The sequence below is a fragment of the Microtus ochrogaster genome, chromosome 8 (genome assembly GCF_000317375.1).
Source record: "Microtus ochrogaster isolate Prairie Vole_2 chromosome 8, MicOch1.0, whole genome shotgun sequence".
NCBI lineage: Eukaryota > Metazoa > Chordata > Mammalia > Rodentia > Cricetidae > Microtus > Microtus ochrogaster.
The window spans coordinates 32,546,268-32,565,936 of NC_022015.1; the positions used below are offsets into that span (position 1 = coordinate 32,546,268).

Consider the following 19,669-nt stretch of genomic DNA (forward strand, 5'->3'; position numbering starts at 1 on the left):
ACAGAAGTGCAGTCGGCTGAGGGTATGAATGGGAAGACCGTCCTGGACAGTGGGGTCATGCAGGGGTCATAACTCAGGGGTCAGAGCTAGAACAATTCGTTGGGTCAAGGCCCAGAGGTCAGAGCTACGACTGTCCCCAAAGTCATATGCAGCTCTCTTGCTGGCCTTTCCCCAGTGCCAGTGACACTTCTGGTCACTTAACGAGAAATGTCCCCACAGAGTCGTTTCCTGCGTGTGGTGTGGATGGGTATCCCTAGGTTGGGGACTCCTGTGGTTGCCTGGGCCAGAATGCCCTAGCAAGTAGCCTAGTTGTCCCACAGGAAAAAGCCATGTCCTCAGCACAGAGGCTGCCCGTGGAGCTTACGTGACTTGTCCCCTCTCACAGGGTCCGAGGTAGCCACGGAGTCAGCGCCTGGATGAAGGCATCAGCTGACAGACCTACCTTACCCCTCCTCCTTGGCTCACCTCTCTTTGTCATTCTCGTTTCCCAGACGCCTCAGGTGCCCAGCAGCTTTGTCCACACTGAGGATGTGGTGTCGTGCTTTCGCGCAGAGGTAGGTGAAGCGACCCCTGTTTTTCCCTGTGGAAACTGAAAGCAGGAAACATCCAAGCTGAGGAGGTGGGCCAGGGTTGGGCGTGCGATAGCAATGCTGACCCAGACAAATGGGACCAAAGTCAGGAATGAGGTTTGGACAGCTGAGCTCATTCTAGGGGTATGAAGAGGCCCCATCACCATCACTAAAAGCATCTTTAGTGCTTTTGGACCAGCAAGGACACTGAGCTACTATGGAGTGGGTAGAGCCTCCAGTCCTCCGAGATAGCCGATGTTCACTCAGAAACATCAAGCCTCTGACCTGCCCCACACACCCTGGCCTCGCAGGCAGCACCCACTATTCACTCACAAACTCAGCAGTCATGTCTGCTTGATGTGGAGGTTCTGAATCACTGCCCCTTTTCCAGATCTAAGATGAGCACCCACCCAGAGCTCAGCTTCCCAGTGAGAACCAGCTGTCCAGTGCAGAGCCAGCTACAGGAGACACCATGGTGGAAACTGGGGCTTTGGGAGAGTGTGTCTCCTCTCAGGTGATCTCCTACCTCCTCGGTGCTTCCATATATAATATAGGTGTTCACTTGCTGGGGTCCCCTCCCCCCTGAAACCACCCCTTGCCTTGATAAGCCCTCAGGTGCCAGCTTGGCACTCTGTCATCTGGTGAAAATGTAGACTCTTGGCTGTTTATATTCATCTGATGAAATGAACCAACCAAGTAGGATGGGCCCACCCATGTAATGTCAACAGACCTCTAGCTTCTCATTCTCAGACTCATGAGGGGCAAAACAAAGCCAGAGTTGTGAAAAGGCCAAAGGAGATGGTGGAGTAAGACAGACAGCTCCTGGGCCAGCAGGGCTGTATTTCCAGAGACTTCATTGATCCCAGCCCAGGGTCATGACTCCGCCCTCCCTTTCTTGCCCCTTGTCTTGGACCCACAACATGGGCTACAGCCAACTCAACTCCAAACGGTCATCTCCAAGGCTCCCGTCCCTATAACGCTTTCTGTCAGAGCTGTGCTGGAGGGAGATCCAGGAGAGCGCCCCCACCAACCAAGACCTGTCTGCGGCTCCAGCGACAGTGGCGCTACCAATCTAGCCAGAGTTGCTGGTTTGACCCTGAGAGCTGGGCTCAGCAGCTGCGACTAGGGTATAGTACAATCCTGTTTCTACCCTGGGGACAAAGTAGGTGGCCCAGGTAAGCAGGTCAGTGAAATATACTCGGCTTTGATACAAAGAGCATCCCCAGAGCTGCTGCCTTTGTTCCTCAAATGGCACCGTGGGCTGAATTGTGTATCCAGACAGGCTGCTTTCAAGCCCTGCCCTTGGGATTCCAAAACACAGCCTTATTTTTAAGAGATGGGGTCTGAATAAATGATAAGGCTGAGGAAACCACCAGGAGGCTCTGTTCACAGGGTGACTGAGTCCTTGTGCAAAGAGGACATTGAGGTCGATGTATAGGACAGACAGTGAGGACGTAGGGCAAAGACGAGTATCCACGAGCCAGGGGAGATGGCACCGAGAGACCAGCCCATTGCATCCCTATCACTGATGTCCGGCATCTAGAACAGAGAAGTTAATTTCTGACGGTGGTACTCTGCTACTAGTAGCCACGTGTAGACACAATCCTTCTCTAGTGCTTCCAGAGACCAATGCAGTGTGTCACAAGGTCAAGGGCAGTGAGGTCAAGGGCAGCACTTAACCTTTGGCCTCATTCTCGCTGTCCAGCACAATCTGGAAGGTGTCAGGGGCGAGGGCCAGGCCTGCGTTCACCAGGAGTGCACGCTTCTTCCGGGCACTGTCTTTCATGGTGGCTTTCTTTGCCTGCAGACAGGATGATGGACACGATGTGAGGTAGGCCCTCTCCAGGGACAGCTGAGACTCTTAAGGTAACTTATGGTTCCGCCCTCAGGCAACAGAACTCCCACAGGCCTTCAGGATGCCAGACAGACCTGGCGTAGCTAAGCCTGGGCCTCATGCGTGGGTGTGCATGACCACTAAGGGTTTCCCCTTAGTCTCCTCCTTTGCGGGCTGGCCCCACAGTGGTTTGGGTCTGCACCTGTTCGATGGCCATGGTGGCTTTGTCCTCGGGACGGTCGGGGGACTGGTACAGCATGGTACACAGCTGTAGCCGTTTGTAAGCGACCTTCATTTTGTCCTCGTAGAGGCCCAGGCTGTCCAGACGCATGGCCTTCTGCAGGTGATCAATGGCGGGCTCCAGCCGGTCCTCGTCCTGGTCGATATATGCCAGCTCCATGTGGACTTGGCAGCGCATCAGGATCATGAGACTAGAGATAGCAGCACATGCGAGGAGGCTATGGTGGGCTGCTGGCGTGCCTGGGGGCCTCATGTCCGGTCACCAGCAAGAGGCATGGACGGACACGGCTGCCCCAGAGCCCTGCTTTCCAGCCTCCTTCCTGTCTTTTCTAGAAACCTCACAAAGGGAGAGAAAATCCGCAGTGGTTGGTATAGGCTGCTGGAGTTGTGCTCATGAGCCTTGGGCCCCGGCTGAGAAGAAGCAGAGGAGAGGTTAGTGTAGTGTTCCCTACAGTGACAAGAGCACAAGGGCAGGCTCAGCTTTCCCACGGCCACCCAGATGTCACGGTCGCCCTGCTGTCTACTGTGAAGAACCTCTGTCTCCTGGAACATGCTTGGTGTCAGTGCTGCGATCCATTGTCTTTACTCTGATGGATACACGGGACGTTTGCCCAGGAGGCTTAGCCACATTCTGGTTGGAACTCAGCCAGGGTTAGAGAAGCCCCTATACCTGAGTAAAAGCTTTGGACAGTGGTGATGGAGGGGGTCACCTTAACCACCGCCACAGGACACAGAGCTAACCACCTATGGACTGCTAGAGCATGGGCTTATTGGTTTTTCTACTAAAATGGAGAAAGAAAAGTGATAGTAACATTCCCATGACCTCAGGGGTAATAGAAATACTATGAACCTGTACAGAGAAGCTGAGAAAGCCTGTGGTTAACAGGTGTTGGAGCTCTGCTCCCAAAAGGAGCAGGGATCTGGTGCGCCATGGTGCCTAGTGTGGATGGGGGAAGAGGGGCCCACGTGAAACTTGCCAGGAGCAGACAGCAGGAGTCATAAAGAGAAGCCCACAGGGGGCCAGAAATGAAAATCACAACCAAGAGATGTAAAACCAGAGTTCTCAACCTGAAAACAAGCCAGAGAGCTGGCCTGAGGCTACAGTTGCTTCTGCTTCCAGAAGACAGTTACCTGGTCACCCACAGCATCTGAAAAGTGATCTAACAAGGGGGCAGCTGTTTCTAGGCACTGGTCCTGGAAAGCATGAAATCGAGGTCCCGTGGAAGAAATCTCAGGAAGGAGGTAGCCATGGGCTCCTGAGAGGCAGAGCCGCTGGGCACAGTGTCCTCTGAGCAGACAGTAAGGCAGAGCATGGGTTTGCTGAATGGCAGGGATCTCTGTCCCTCTGCCCGCAGCAAGATACAAAGCTCAGCCTGAACAGAGCCTGTGTCGCAGGCAAATTCTCTCTGGGATGGGCATGGGAAACACCTGGTCACCCAGAGATACGCTAGAGCAAGGTGGACCAGCCAGTGTGATTTTAAGAGCACCAGCCAACATTAAACTGCCCACCAAAACTGAAACAACACTTCTTTTAAAATGGCAACAACCATGGTGGTGCTTTCACAGTACTTGGGAAGCAGAGGCAGGAGGATCATTGCAAACTGGAGGTCAACTCAGAGCTAGTCAGGGCCTCATTGTCTACTAGCTATGTAGGACTCTGTTTTAAACAAACAAAAATGCAAAGAATCCATAGGATACCATCTGCAATGCTTCACAGAGTCCATTAGTTGTGCCAGGAGATGGAAAACTCTAACACAGGGTCAGGACGCAGATGGACCAGCTGTTGGGTTTTGCAGATAAATCTTTTAAAGTAGATATCACAATATACAGATCATGAGCCTGCTCACAAAAAAAAAAAAGGCAAAACAGTGGGAAAAAGTCGATACCAGACCTAAAATCCATAGTGAGTGAAAGAAGGGCCATTCTAGACTAGTATGATGGCAGAGTGGGCAGCCAGCAAGCTCACAAGCCTGGGAGCAGAAATGGCCTGATCAGAGGAATGGAGATCAAAAAGGTTAAAACACCAAGCAGTGTCCAGGAGCCATGAGGAACACGGCACATTCTGCATGCATATAGCTAGAATCCCAGAAAGAGGAATGTATCCAAAGAAACAATAGCTCATAACTCCCCAAATCTTATAAAAGTGTCATTTAGCATGCTGGAATTATATTAAAAATTTTAAAGGCTCCCAGGAATATTATAATCAACATGCTGAAAATATAGGGGGGAACAGTGCACAGAGAGTCACACTGCCCTGGACTGTCCATCAGAGATGGCGGAGGCCGGAAGGAAAACCCCTGCAAGGTGTTTAAAGACCAGTGTGTCTGCCAGCCCTGCATCCAGTAACAAGCAACAGTTTCTGAAACTAAGATGGGGTGGGATCTGTTCAGCAGGGCTGAGGGCATCCATCGGCCATACCCTGTGCTTCAGGATGGGCGCCCCTCCCCCCCAGCTGGAGAGCTCTGCTCTTTGGAAGAAGGAGATGTTCCAGGAAGCCGCAAAGATGAGGTGAACATAAAAGGCTATGGTTTTCCCAGAATTAAAAGATGACCAGCAATGGGCACAGATTAGCTGTGGGGTGGCACCATGGTGGCATAAGGCTGGCATCTCTATGGGTGGAGAGAGGGATCATGGGAACTGAGTGCTTCATACAGGCTCTCTTAGGCAAAGGGAGCCCAGTTATGACCTTGGAGGAGCCCCCCCCCCCAATCTCCTAAGAGACACATAAAAGCGAGGAGTCCAACAGAAGGGAGAGGGAATTCTCGACGTTTCAGCTAGCTCCTGGGGACAGAGCAGTGGCAGAATGAAGACAGCCTTCTGGTGAGGGCCCAGGCTGCTCACCTCAAGGCAAGCTCTGGTAGACCAAGCTGTGCAACAGGGGCCACAGGAAGCAGGCATGTCGCAGTCTGCATCAAACAACACAGAATGCCAAGCTAGGCACACACGCAGCCTTAATGAAGACTGCATCTACCAGAGCAGAGAGAAGGCGGTGGCATCACACCCTGCTAGGACGTGTGGTGCTCCCCTCCCTGAGATCTTTACAACTGGCCAAAAGCAGGATGCAGAGCATGAGCCACGTGACCACCCAAGCGTGGCGACACGGTGCTCTGGGAACGGGCTCACTCATTTCAGTCCAGACTCGGGGACTGTCTCAGACTGAAGGCCTTCTCAGGATAGTGGCAATCAGACAAGCACACCCTGGACCTGGATGACTTCCCTCATGGTGATGGCAAATATGACAAACAGGTGTATCGACTCCTCTGGAAAGCGATTTTAGAAGGGTACCTTACAAATCAGCACATAAAGTCACCATGGCCTTGATGTTAAACTGGCAGGGACGTAAGGTCTGAGTAGGCAGGTCACCAAAACGAACAGGCAAATGTCAACAGCACAGGAAAGACAGTTGCCCACCCAGGGAAATAAAAAGGATCTCCTGTTGAATACAAGGGCACGTCCACAGCACAGCTGAAGCCAAGGGGTGAATCAAGCTAAGCGTTTGTGAGGACATGAAATGGCAGGGGACCTGTAGTGCGGTGTGAGCTAAGGGCGGTGCACTTAGAAGGAGTCTTCGGATTATGCTGCTAGGCCGTCCAGGACATGCCCACAATGGCTACTGAGGATACATTTCCAAGTCTCCCTCCAGATAATCACCACCGCCCTCCGCTGACGGGTACACAGGATGAGGACTGTTTATACCATGAGGATTCTTGATCTGTGTTGCCTGGGTGACTGAAAGGCACAAGAGGAGGAAGCCTGGCTCTTGTACCTGTGCGTCCCGCAAGTGATGCCAAGAACAGGGCACTCACACCCTGAACTCTCCCAGTTCTCCCCTACTGAGAGGCCGACCCTAGGGAGAACAGGAGAAATGGTGCCCACCTATCAATCTTTTCCAGGATCTCAGCGATGGTGGTCAGTGGCTTCCGGAGGTAGAACCTCAGGTTGCGCTGCAGCAGGGGCAGGCAGGTGTTCCACTGTGCGGTACACAGCACGTGGATGAGCATGGAGTCACCCAAACGGATGGCCCGCTGCAGCGTGATGTCCAGTCTCTTGATGATATTCAGCAGCTCCTGTAGGGGGCATATTGAGTGGCTGGCTGAGGGCTGGGAGGTGAGGGTGGGAAACTAGTTATGGTCGCCATCTGGAATAGCCAGTGCTGGGGATGGCAGTCAGGGTAGGTGGCAGATTAGCGGGGCCATCAGACCAGGGCCCCAGTCCCTCTGAGAATGCCACAGTGATCCTTCCTATTTTGAAGTGGGCACTTTATGAAGGGCTTAGACACAGCTGTGGTTCATCGTGTTCCTTGCACAAGTGGAGTCAGAGCCCACTGTTTCTTATCGCCTGCTCCTCACTAGGGCTGCCTCTTTCATTCACCACCCAAGAAGAATCACCTCTGGTTTGTGTTATGGGTCCTTCCCAGAAGAAATGCTCCAGGCTGGGATTTCAGAACCCGTGGAACACACTCACCATTCTCTGAGCCTTCCTCAAGCCCCACACTGATCCTGTTCTCAATTGTATCCCCCATGGTCCCCGGCTCCCCACATCCAGGCACCTCACTGTCAGGCTGCACCAGTGCTTGCAATGCTAGCCTGACCCCAGGGATCCTGGCTCCAGGGGAACTCTGACTCGGGCTTTACCTCAACGGCTCCTCGAAAGTACATTTTAACTCTACTGTCCAGTCTCAAAGCTTCCAGTTCACACTCCAGGCCTTCGGTTTCGAGCAGCTTGCCAGGATCCTGTGGATGCAGGTGGAACTTCGAGCACAAAGACACAAATGGCGGCAATCAAGCCACATTCATCAGCCCTAAAGACCCTTCAAATGCCTTCAACTCCCAGAAGAGACAGAAACCAGAAAACAGACAATCAGAGAGCCGTGCAAAGTCACGGGGACAAAAACCTAATGTGTCTCGAAAGACACAAAGGGAGAGAGACTTCTGAAACCTTTTAACAGGAGGGAGGAAAACTCTCACTGATTTTAGATGGCCTTGAATTTGTCTTTAATTTCTTGTTTTCTCTTTTCTAAAATGCAGGGTCTCACAGGATAGCCAAGACTCCTGGAACTCACTCTATATATAGCTCAGGAAGGCTTTGAACTCACGCCAGCCCCTACCTCACCTTCCTGAGTGTTAGGACAATGGAAGTAAGCCACCATACCTGGCCTAGATTTTTTCAAACAATGATCATGTAAATGTATTGCATGAGTATGGAAGTCAGAGGGTAACATGCAAGAGTTAGCTCTCTCTCCTTTCGCAATGTGGATTTTAAGGATCAAACTCAAGTGCTCAGGCTTGGTGGCAGGCACCTTTTACACACCAAGTCGTCTCCTTAGCCTCTGGTTTAAATTCTTTTGCCTTTTTTTATTGAGAACTTCATAAGTGCATACAATGTGGTTGAATCAAACTCATCCCCATGCACTTCCTCCTAACTCCTCTTCCATCAGCACCACCTCTACTCCCTCCAAATTCCGTGTTGACTTAACAAAAAAAAGACTACAGAGCCCACTTATTGCTGTCAGCATGTAAGTTGGTGTAGAGCCATCTACCAGAGCTTGGGTAACCTCTCGGGGGTGGCATCCCTGAAGAAAACAGCCCCTCCTTCTCTTAGCAGCCATTGATCGCCAATAGTTTCTCAGCTAGGTGTGGAATCTTTTTGACCTCCTCACTGCATGCTGGGATTTGGGTTGGCTTGATCTTCTACGGGTCTTGTGCCTGCTGTCACAGCCACAGTTGGCTCATGTGTGGAACAGCCCATGAGACTGTTTCATTGTGTCTGGCTCTTAGACTCTTTCCACCCTCGCTTCTGCGACAATCCTGAATTTCGGGAGGTGGGGTACAATACATTTAGGGCTGCAATTTTTTGTTTTCTGTATGTTGATCATTTGTGGGACTCTGGGTTCATTTTCTACCATACAGAACTTCTCTCACGACTGAGCGATGCGCTGACCTATGACTATGACAGGTCTTCAGGAGTCGGTCTCTTGTGACGCCCTTACAGTAGAACAGCAACACTAGGTTCTCTCTGGAGCCTGAAACCTGCCTAGCTTTGGATAACCTTGGATTCTGGGCCATGCTAGCAGTGCCAGAAGTGAGTTCTGCCATGTGGAGTGGACACAGCAGTCAGAAAGTGGTTGGTTTTCCCTATAACATTTGTGCCACTATTGTACCATGGGCACGTCTTGTTTGGCTTGAAGTTACTGTAGTTCACATGATTCACAACCATGCAAGACTAATGGCAACTTTTCTCCCTTGGTAGTGTGTTTAGAGTCAGTACTCTGAAAGCCAGAGTTCTGAATAGGGGTGAAGCTTCCACATACTGGCTTGACTTCTTTAAATTCTATGTCTAAAGCTTGTGGTATCTTCAGCAATAGGGTCTAAGCCATCAAGTTTTGGAGGGCAGCTAAGAACAAATGTAATGTTGAAGTGGGGAGTCTGTGAGATCCTGGCTTAAATTTTTAAATAACAAACTACCTTACAACATCTATAAAATTTAGCAACTGTAATTGAGCAGCAAAAACTCCTGGTTTTGGTATGAGGTGCCCTGCCTTTGTGGATGGGCGTGACAGAAGCCCTGTCCCTGCCATCACTGTGACCACTGCAGAGTTCTTTGAGTGAGCCTTGTGTGAAGACCCCATTGCAGTCTTGAAATCCCACAGCTGGAAGTCTGAAGCTTCAAGAGGTTTATGGGGAGGGGCACAACCAGAATTTCTGAACTTTCCAGAGTTACACAGTTACACTGCTCAGGTCTTCATGACAAAGCATTTCCAGAGAACACATGATCCCTGTGCCCAAGGCACGGACTTCTGGAGATGGAGGAGGCTCCTGCATGGATGAAATTCAATTCATGGGCAATTTTAGTTTATTGATTTTCCGTTATCCCTATTTTAAATAGCTTTCTGAGAGCACACAGGGCATCTAGTCAGCTGCAAATATTTAAGGTGCACAATTGGGCAAGCTTTGACTTACGCCTATACAAACCCAGGAAAGCCTCACTAGCTGAAGACACGATAACACTGACCCACCAGTTTTCTGTGCCTGTGCCTCTGCCCCCTGGTGCCCAAGCATCCCATCTACTTTCCAAACAACATCTCCATCTACTTCTATGAGTGAGGGAATCTCATGGTGCTCCCTGCTTGTTGCTCTAAGTCCTGGAAAATTAAGAGCTTCATTCGTCCTGCCATGTCTTTATAAACTGCTTGGCACTGTTCCTTCTCGACTGACACATCACAACTTGTCTGTCTGCCTGTTAATGTCCACCTTGGCTCCTACTCATTTTCTTTTGCTACCAAATGGAATGTTGTGTGTAAGTGTTCTCAGTGGAGGCAGGCCTCATTTTCCTTGACCAAATGCAGTCTCTCTCTTTAAAAACATTCCACATGGCTAAGATGACCCAGTAGGTAAGGAGTTCGGATCCCCAGCACCCATGGAAAAGGCAGCCACAGCAGTGCTTGACTGTAACCCCTGTGCTTGCAGGACAGGAACTGGCAGTTCTGGGTCTCATTAGCCAACAGTCCAGCTGAAATGGCAAGCTCCAGGTTCAGTGAGAGTTTCTGTCTCAAATAATAAGGTGTGGAATGATAAAAAATGATACCCAATATCAACCTCTGCCTGCCACATGTATACACACATACACACATGTGTAAACACACACATGCAAACAAACACACATGCCACATATTTAAAAATTACCTCTTTATAATTCACAAACTTTGATAGGTGCTTTTTTTACATTTCTACTCCATTAAAAATTCCTTCTAATTCCATTTTTAAATTTTATTGGACTCATGAGTTATGTAGAAACACGGCTCCAAATGTAATTCTATACTAGTCAGTCAACACTTCATAAGAATCAAACCCTTTAAAATGTATGTATTTTTAAGTCTAGAATATAACCTATTGTGGCAAATGCTCTGTGATCCAAGAAGATGGTGATTCTGCTGCTTGGGGGGCAGGGCAGTGTGGGGTGTGCTTTATAGCTGAAACAAAACAAATAGGATGTCTTATCTTAGCCTTCGTATTTCTCCAGATAATTTTCAAACTTTTAGATATATTTTCATTTTATATGTGTGAATGTTTTGAACGTATGTCTGCACTCCATGTACATGTCTGGTACACAAGTCAGAAGAGGGTGTAGAATATCCCGTGACTGGAGTTATAGATGGTTGTGAACCACCATGTGGGTGTTGGGAATGGAACCTGGTCCCATACAAGAGCAATAAGTGTACTTAGCTGATGAGCCTTCTCTCCAGCTCCAGTCTTTACATCTCCCACCCTATCTATCACAAGGAGTGTCCCCTTGAAATGTCCAGCTTTACTTTTGGACTTTGTTTGCCCTCACAGTTTTAACAACTCTTTTATTTTAAAGAGGTGTACCTGACAACTGGCATTCTTTCCCTACTTGCTAAGCCTATTCACCTTATGAAATGACCTCTCTTTAACTAGCAGTTTTAAAATCAGACACTGAATAATAGAAAAGCAGCCACTCCAGCTTCTTCCCTACAGTGTCAGCAGGTAACATTTGTCAGTGTGAGCACTGCTGCATGCTTCAACTAGATCTCAAGCATTTCACACTGAATGTGGGTTTCTCACAGTCTGTATGGATTTAGAACTTGGCCTTTTCTCATTTGGACAGCATTTGCCTTTTAATTGTGGTAACTAGGCCATTTACATTTATTGTGATTACAGCATAATAGATCAGATATACTATATCGTTTTACCATTTATTTCTGTCTGTTCCATATTTTCTTTATTCTATTCTGTTTCTTCAGTTTTACTTTAGATGATCTACTCTTTTCCTTTTCTCATTCTCTCATCCTCCTCTCCCTTTTCATTTCCCTTTTCCTCAGTATTAGGGATGGAATCTTGGGTTCATATCTAATAGGTAAGCATGCTACCAGCTGAACTACATCCTCGGTCCCTCTGTCTCCTTTGAGAGTTCACTAGCTATATACTACTACTACTACTACCACTACTACTACTTTGGTGTTGCTTTCATGTGACATATGGTAGTTGTCATCTGTTATCAGACTGTACCTCCTGCAGTCTTCTCACCAAGGTAACTTCATGTTAGTAACTTCAATGCCAGCACACACATCCTGGTGTGTTTCCAACCATTCTGCTGTGGAGTCTCACCTCACATTCTGCTTACCAGTGCCCCCACAGTACATCCTGGTTATCTTTGCTGCTACCACTGTCCTGTGCAGATCCAGTTCACTATCAACACCACTTTCTCCTCCCCCAGAGTTTACTTTGTGCTCATGGGAATTGGAGGAGGCCAAGGAAAACCTTTTTGTTTTCTCAAGATGTAGAATTTAGGTTGACTAGACAATAGGATCTTAATGACCATCCTTGTCTTTTGCTTTTACTGTCTCCAGCAAGCAGGCTGATGCCACCCCTAATTGCACTTTCTAGATACCTAACATACCTTAATCCTCCTTCTTCAAGGTTGCCAACTGTAGCATTTGGATCATTATGTCTTCCAGTATCTTTCTCTTCTCTTCTCTTCTCTTCTCCTCTCCTCTCCTCTCCTCTCCTCTCCTCTCCTCTCCTCTCCTTCTCTTCTCTCCCCTCACTTCCCTTCCTCTTCCCCTCCTCTCCTTTCCCCTCCTCCTCCTCTCCCTTCCCATCCCTTCTCTTCTCTCTTCCTTTCCTCTCCCCTCCTCTTTCCCCTCCTCTCCCCTCCCCTTTCCTTTCTCCTCCTCTCCTTCCTTCCCCTCCCTTCTTCTGTCCTCAGAGATTCTCAGCACCTCTCTAAACATCTGGGATAAATTATAATAGAGTTAATAGCACTCGTGTCAACCGATAGTGCTATTTATATCATTTAGTGGTTGATTTTGATTGCTTTTCTCTCTCATTTTTTCATGGGTCATTTTTTCTCCTCTCTTTGCATGTCTGGTAATTTTTATCAGGTCCCACAGACTGTCAATTCTACCTTGTTGGATAATGTAGATTTCTTTAATGTTTGGGTACTTCACAATTCACATAACGCATTTTGATCTGCCTCCCTTTGCCTCACTCCAACTCTTTCCATATCCCTCTCACTACTCTTTCCTCCCAACTCTCTCTCTCTCTCTCTCTCTCTCTCTCTCTCTCTCTCTCTCTCTCTCTCCTCTCTCTCATGGACTGAGTCTACTTAGTTCTCTAGAATGAGCATGGGTCCAGAATAATCTACTGGAGTTTGAGTTACCTCCTTGGGGATTGCATCCTTGAAGAACACTTACTCTCCTGCCAACAGGTATCAATTGCCAATAATTCCCCAGCTAGAGTGGGACATAGCAACCCCCTCCACCATGGGGACTTTTGTCTGGCTTGACCTTGTTTGTGCAAATAGTCACAGCCATTGTGAGTTTACACCTAAATTCGTCTCACCATAGCTCAGTTCTTTATTCCTGACCTTAAGCTTTGTTACACACAACCAGAACGCAGCAGAGAGGGGATGGCCTTTCACCACACTTCTGGGCACTCAACCTGAGAATCCAGAGTTTGGTCTCTGGCTGAAGAGGACAGGACCTGTACCCAGGCTGTCTGCAGAGAGCTCTGCTGTCATCATCTGCAGGTAAACTGCTTCCCCAACATGAGAGCTGCTGCTGAATGTGCTCCTCAGCGCTCAGCTAAGGGGTCAGGGCGGCTTTCCTGTGTGCCTGACGCCCCTGCTCCTGTGACCTGTAGCTGCTCTCTCCCCACTGCACCCCACTGCACCCCCCTCCAGCAGGTTCCTGCCCTAGGCTTCTCCTGAGGTTCCTGAGATGGTTAAATGGCACAGAACGTTCCCTCGTTATCTGCTTGCTCTCCAGGGTCTTGAAGCTTGCAGTTTCTTCTATGTTGCTTGGTTTTTAGCTACTTTCGACTCAAAGACAATGTTCTTGCATCTCTGCTGCTTGGGCCACAAGGTAGACTCCGTCATCGTCTCCCTGCAATGCTTCACATGGCAAAAGGCTCACTTATTTCTGGACAGTCGCGTAGAATTGGGTTTTTGCTTTCATTTTTGCCAAAGTGCCAGATGTTTGGGCTCAGGGCTTCTTCCTCCTAGGGTGTCTCTGTACTGAGCCTGGTGGTGGCCTGCTTCTTTGTCTCTCAGCCGTAGTTTCCTGCAGGCCTGAATCTGGCCATCTTCGGCAAGATGGAGACATTTCCTGCGGAGCTCTTAGGCACCAGCTTCTATAGCAGGAGGTGGGGTGTAGTGGGGAGTAAAGCAGGCATGTCCCCATCTCAGGAAGGCTGCATCCCAGCAGGGAAGGTGGACAGTGACCACGCAATGCAGCGTGCTTCTTAGGAAGACCCCGAGACTACACCGGCAAAGGATGACCTGTCTTCCCTGAACTCACACCAAGGAACATAACAAATAAGAGATATTCTTGGCCAGACTGAGACACCCAATCTCACAAGTGAAGAGTGGAGATTTTTCTCACAGGAAGTAAACACAAAGCAAACATCAAACACGATGTAAAAGGTTGGAAAGGATGGTGGTGGCGCACACCTTTAATCCTAGCACTCGGGAGGCAGAGGCAGGCAGATCTCTGAGGTCGAGGCCAGCCTGGTCTACAAGAGCTAGTTCCAGGACAGGCTCCAAAGCTACAGAGAAACCCTGTCTTGAACTCCCCTGCCCCCAAAAAAGGTAAAAGGTTGGAAAACTTACTGACACAAACATACTATTTTACAGTTGCCTATAGAATCCTTAACTAAAAATGAATTTCTCTCTCTCCAGTATACATGACTAAGAATGACACAATTGGACACATGGAGGTGGAGGCCTCAGACAGAATAGGAGGAGAAGGTTAGAGATACCCAGAGCCAAGGCACATTAGCACACAGACCACAGCTTCAGTTAGGGAAGGCAGAGCTGGGAAGCCCAGTGGCCTCCTTGGCATGTTAGCTGGGGCCTGCTCCAGCAGGTGGCAGAGAGCTGTCAGGATGGGCAGTAGCTGTGGCAGAGGAGATGAGGGGTCTGTGACTGGTCAGTGCTCTGTGGGTAGAGCCCTTGCAGGCCTAGCTGGCAAGCTGGACCTGTCTCCACACCTCGTCCCTCACAAAGAGCAGATGTCATTTTGAAATGACCCTGTTAGCACTGTCTCCTTATAGACAAAACCCAGGATTCAGAGAGAGAAGGAAGCCAGTGTTTGGTGAAGAAGGGGCAATGCTGGGTTTGGGTGCTGGTGTCATAGACACCAAGAAAAGGAAAATGGATCACAAAAGACTTTGGTTAAGTGCTGAAAAATAAACCTATCATATGCTCCTTCCACACTCCATGTGTCCCCAGCCTCAACTGCTTTCTCCTCCCCCCATTGGAAAATCTTATCCAAGGGTCGCCTGATGATCAAAGTCCAGATGGCGTCTTATTTCCTTTTAAAGCAATCCTGTGTTGCCACCCCATCTGCACCCCCATTTTCCCTTTCGCAATGTGAACTGCCCCTGACTGTCTGCTCTAGCCCCGTGGTTTTATTTAGTTGACAAATATCCAAAGATCACCTTTACAGGCAACCAGGACAGAGCAGAGAGCAAGTCCTCAATGGAGATGTCAGGAAGCAGTGGTCAAGACAGGGACCAGGTGATCCAGCCCGCCATCATCCAACCTCATTCCTGAAGGCGGCAGCATGCGTAGGAAGAGCACTTTCCACTCTGGAAATGCCTCAGGCAGCTTCGGAAGTTACAGGGGCCACCATCCCAAAGCCCGCTTTCACCACTGTGTGTGTCCTAAACTTCCCTTGGATGGCAATATTGTCATAAGCATAAAAAAAAATTAACAGTGACAGTTCCTTGGTAATCCATGTCACTGAGGAGTCCCTAACTGCTGGTTTAAGCACAGAATTTTTATGGTAGTCCTTCAAGAAATAAGCAAAAATTCATCATGATCTAAATGTCCAGGGGTCAGAGGATCAAGGGGTACATCACTACTCCTGTGAGCATTACACAGCCCTTCCCTGAACAGCGGTAGCAACACGGGCCAGAGGTAAAAGAGAAGACACAGGGGCAGACCAGCGGACATGGCCAGTACACTCCCGCAGGCAGCACATGCTGAGGATGGGACCCTTTCCCATCAACACCTTTCTTTCTTTCAGCCCTGGTGCCATAGTCCTCTGAGCTACCCCCTGTGGCCACCACTCAGAGCTAATCACTTACTTTGGTTTCAATTTTCTTCAGATCTGAGAGGCAGTCGTTGGCCATTGGCTCATTTTTCAAGGTCAGAGACAGGCGAGCCAGTTCAAAAAGCAGAAGTATTCTGGAAGCAAAGAAACAAACAGGCCCTGGTTCAGCACAGGGCATAAGTACATGTTGGCAGTGGCAGTGCCAGTCTTGCTCCAGCGTGGCAGTGGCGTGGCAGTGGCGTGGCAGTGGTGTGGCAGTGGCGTGGCAGTGGCGTGGCAGAGGCAGGAGCTGAGAGCAAAGTGAGACATACCAAGCTACAGCTGTACCTGCTGTGCTGGCCCTGCCCCACAGCTGTTGCGGGGCCCAGAACTCTCCACAACGCTACATCAGTCCCCACTGGACACACTGTCCCCACCCAGGGTTTTAGGCTGCGGCCCAGATGCCACGGCAATACTGGGTCATCGCGAACTCCCTGTACAGGTGCCCGCTGAGGCTCTGTCGACGCCCACCTGGTGAGCGCAGTTCGGAAAAAGGCCATGTCGGGGAGAGACACAGCCCAGCTTCTTCCTCCCTGTGACAGGCGTATGGGATGGCTTCAAGACAGTCATTGTCACTAATGTGAGTCTCAGTTAGGTGATCTTAAATGTGTATTAAAGTGCAGGGACCTGTGATAGTCGAACAATTTTGAAAAAGAACAAATTGGGAGAGACGTGTGCTAGGCCAAGGTCCTTTAGGAGACTGGCCAGAGCTTCCTGACCTTAGCATCCTCGGGCCTTCTGCATCTCAGCATCCTCAGTCCCACCACTGCATCCCTGCTTTCCTCCCACTGGACTCCAGCAACATCCCCGTCCATGACCATCAAGTGTCTCCAGAGACTGGCAGCTATTCTGCAGGAACAGACCCAGTATCTCATTGCCTTTGCTAGAGACACATTCAGGCTGAGTCCCAGTGACTTTGCGTGGTGGCACCACCCTCCCTTTCTTTTGTCTTGAGCTCTTCCAGGTGGGGGCAGCTTTTTACTGCCCACCCTTCTCTCCTCAGGCTCTGCATACTCAAGGCATGGTCCTAGCACTTCTGCCTCCCTGCTTCACCTGTGTTCTGGGCTTGATAGTCAGGCCAAAAAGGAGGAACTCTGGGAAGGGTAAAGAGCTGGTCCCTGGACCATTTTGGCTTTAAACAAATGTTACATTTTTTTCTCTCGTCAGAATTCTAGACACAGAAACCCAAATGAAGATATGGCGGTAGGGCCCCGTAGTGTCAGGAAGCTCCAAGGCTCTCTGGGTTGTGGGGAAGGGCCCTACAGCCATTAAAGGCAGCTCGAGCTGCTTATGATGTATCCTGGGCAAGTCGGGAGCTACACAGCTGCTCCCTAGGAGTGGCAGCGAGTGGTGACTGCACAAAGAACTGGGGGTCGGAAAGAGTTCTGGGGTCCTTCTAGACACATGGGTTCTGGGGGTCCCTGTGCATTTCAACTAGAGGTTCACACAGAAATGGAGCCTTAGAGAATAGCTTCCCCATAGCTCACTGTAGGGAATGCTGTCGGAAGTATGTTGGTAGAGAAAACGTCAGCCAGGAGGCCAGGGTTAGTGAGTTCCTTTGAGAATCCACACATCCACCCTCAGGTTCCACTAGGCAGCTGAATTCACATGTATAAAAGACCAAAGACAGCACCTGGCCCAGGATTGGTGGGAATGAACGCTAGCTCACACTATTTCTATATTAAGTAAAACATTTCTGTATATCAAAACTTGAAAAAGCTTAACTGGTCACCTGGATAACTTGGAACTATCACAAAGTTGAAGGGCTTGGATCCTTGGATCTCAGTACAAGAATGCTATCAGTGAGCAGTACAGTGGGGATATAGGCCGATTTTTAAAGTCAGGTAAAAAGAAAGGAAGGGGGGCCAACAAAGAAACCAATACTCATACATGCATGGGTAAGCATCTGGCTTCATCACAGTCAAGCAGTGGAACTTCTCTACCTTACAGGCTCAGAGAAGTCACCAAGAGATCAGAAAGCAAGCTCCCTGCATGCTTATCTGTGCAGCGCCCTGCAACCCTATTTCTAGGAATTTGCCTCGGAGAGCAATGAGCATGTTCTCATAAAGGGACCTCACCATCACCAAACCCCTGGGAGAATACCCTGCCTGACTGCTGGAATCAACTGCAGTTAAATTTGGAGAATCTGATGACAGATGCGGCTTTCCTTCCAGGAACAAGCACGGCCGCGTTCAAATAATTACAAGCACTCACTGCTCTCAGAGTGGCTATTAGCCTGACGGGAGGGTCTGGCAGCTGATATGGGGAGTCCAGTACACTCGATCCCTCTCCTCTGGCTCTTACTCAGGCCTTTGGGACCCCAAGTGTGGCCCTTTGCGTGCCCCCCCCCCAGGAGTATGTGTCAAGCACTACACAGCTCCTGTATGTAAGTAGAGTCTACCCCAGCCCTGAACCATACATAGCCCCGTCTTATAGACAGTTGGTGCTTTCCCTGGCTGTTCTGGTAAGGCAAGCCATCCCCTGTGGAGATACCCTATGGGCCATAAGGAACTAATTGTGCCAGCAGCCATGTGAGCAGGGCAGCTCTCTCCCAGCTTAGCTGCCAGAGAGACCTGAGGGAGGCAGCTAACATCTTGTTGGTAAACGCACAGGAGTCTTGCCCACAGACACAACCAGATAGATACAAATGTGCCCTGTTTTGAGGTCCAGCGTGTGGCCATTTGTCACACAGCCACAGACAGCTAACAAGTGCTCTATATCAGCTTTCTGGGCTTCCACAGCAAAGCCCTACAGGCCAAGTATCGTAAAATGACAGGCACGATTGTCTCCCAGTTCTCAGGCCAGGCCTCAGATCGAGGCGTTCCCCCATGCTACATTGCATCTAGAGACTCAGCAGAGAATCCCTCCTTGTTTCTTCAGGTTGTGGCCGGTACTTGTTGGTACCTTCTGTTCCCATGTGTGTCTCTGGACCTAAATTTCCCTTTCCTTAGAAGGACACCTGTCCTGGGAGCCAGAGCCCACCTTTATTCGGGGTGGCACATCTGAATTCTTGGCTACGAGGGCCTGTTTCCACATCATGTTTGCATCTGATGCTGATGCCATTCCCATCAAGAGTGCATCCTCTTGTATACAAAACTACACACCACAGCCCAAGTCAGTAGCCAAATGACCAGTGAGGCCAGCCGGTGCTCTGCCTCTGGTAGCAGTGGACTTCATATGGAGAGGCTCTGTGGCTTAAACAATTATCATAGTCAAGGGGTCAATGGATCTCTTCCATCAGAAGTGAACAGAAGTTACTGAGAAAATCATTGAGAATTCAGAAGATAAATTCCCAGAGGAGGAGGTTCGAAAGCCCCAATCACAGGTGAACGCTGAACCCCTCTGGTGATCAGAGACTTGGAAAGCAAAAGCCCACACATGGTGGCAATTATGATCTCATCATCTCAAACAAATGCTGCGCTCACAAGGGTGTGACGGACAGCCACCGAGGCGAGAAACAGACTCCTGCCACCTCTGTGAGAGAACATTCCAGATCTTCAACTCTGCTTCACACCACCCACTCTTCATACAGGAGCCAGCCCAGAGCTCCTCCCGACTCCTCCAGGATCCAGAAATGCCAGAGACCTCAGAATTAAGATAGGCTCCCGGAAAGGCTCAAATCAACGCGTTCTTCTGTGTAGCTACTAAGACGTTTCCGAGGCACAGCGGTGAATTGAAAATGATTATGCTTAGAAGTTAAGTTTGATTTTCCAAGGTAGGACATGAAGGCCCACACCCCAAGTGCACTTCACGGATGGGATAAATGTCATGATGCTATTGCCAGGGAGGCAGCCCCAAATCCTCCCCTGGCGTGGAGCAGGTAGTTACCTGGGTCTAGTTGCTTGTGTTCGTGTATCTTTTCACTCTCTCTGGTGTGTTCTGAGTGCTGTGTGGTGGCTGTGTGGGTCTCTG

At 49.5% G+C, this 19,669-nt stretch overlaps 1 protein-coding gene across 1 annotated transcript in view; it reads right to left on the bottom strand.

Annotated features, from left to right (window-relative positions):
- Window positions 1–19,669, bottom strand: part of Cfap46 (cilia and flagella associated protein 46) — a 92,655-nt gene that overhangs the window by 66,413 nt on the left and 6,573 nt on the right. The window contains exons 9-14 of the mRNA XM_013347735.2: window positions 15,753–15,852; window positions 7,278–7,376; window positions 6,520–6,710; window positions 2,606–2,834; window positions 2,250–2,370; window positions 466–589 (exon numbers count right to left, since the gene is read on the bottom strand). Of these exons, the coding sequence (XP_013203189.1) occupies window positions 466–589; window positions 2,250–2,370; window positions 2,606–2,834; window positions 6,520–6,710; window positions 7,278–7,376; window positions 15,753–15,852 (864 nt within the window). The remainder of the gene's footprint in view (window positions 1–465; window positions 590–2,249; window positions 2,371–2,605; window positions 2,835–6,519; window positions 6,711–7,277; window positions 7,377–15,752; window positions 15,853–19,669) is intronic.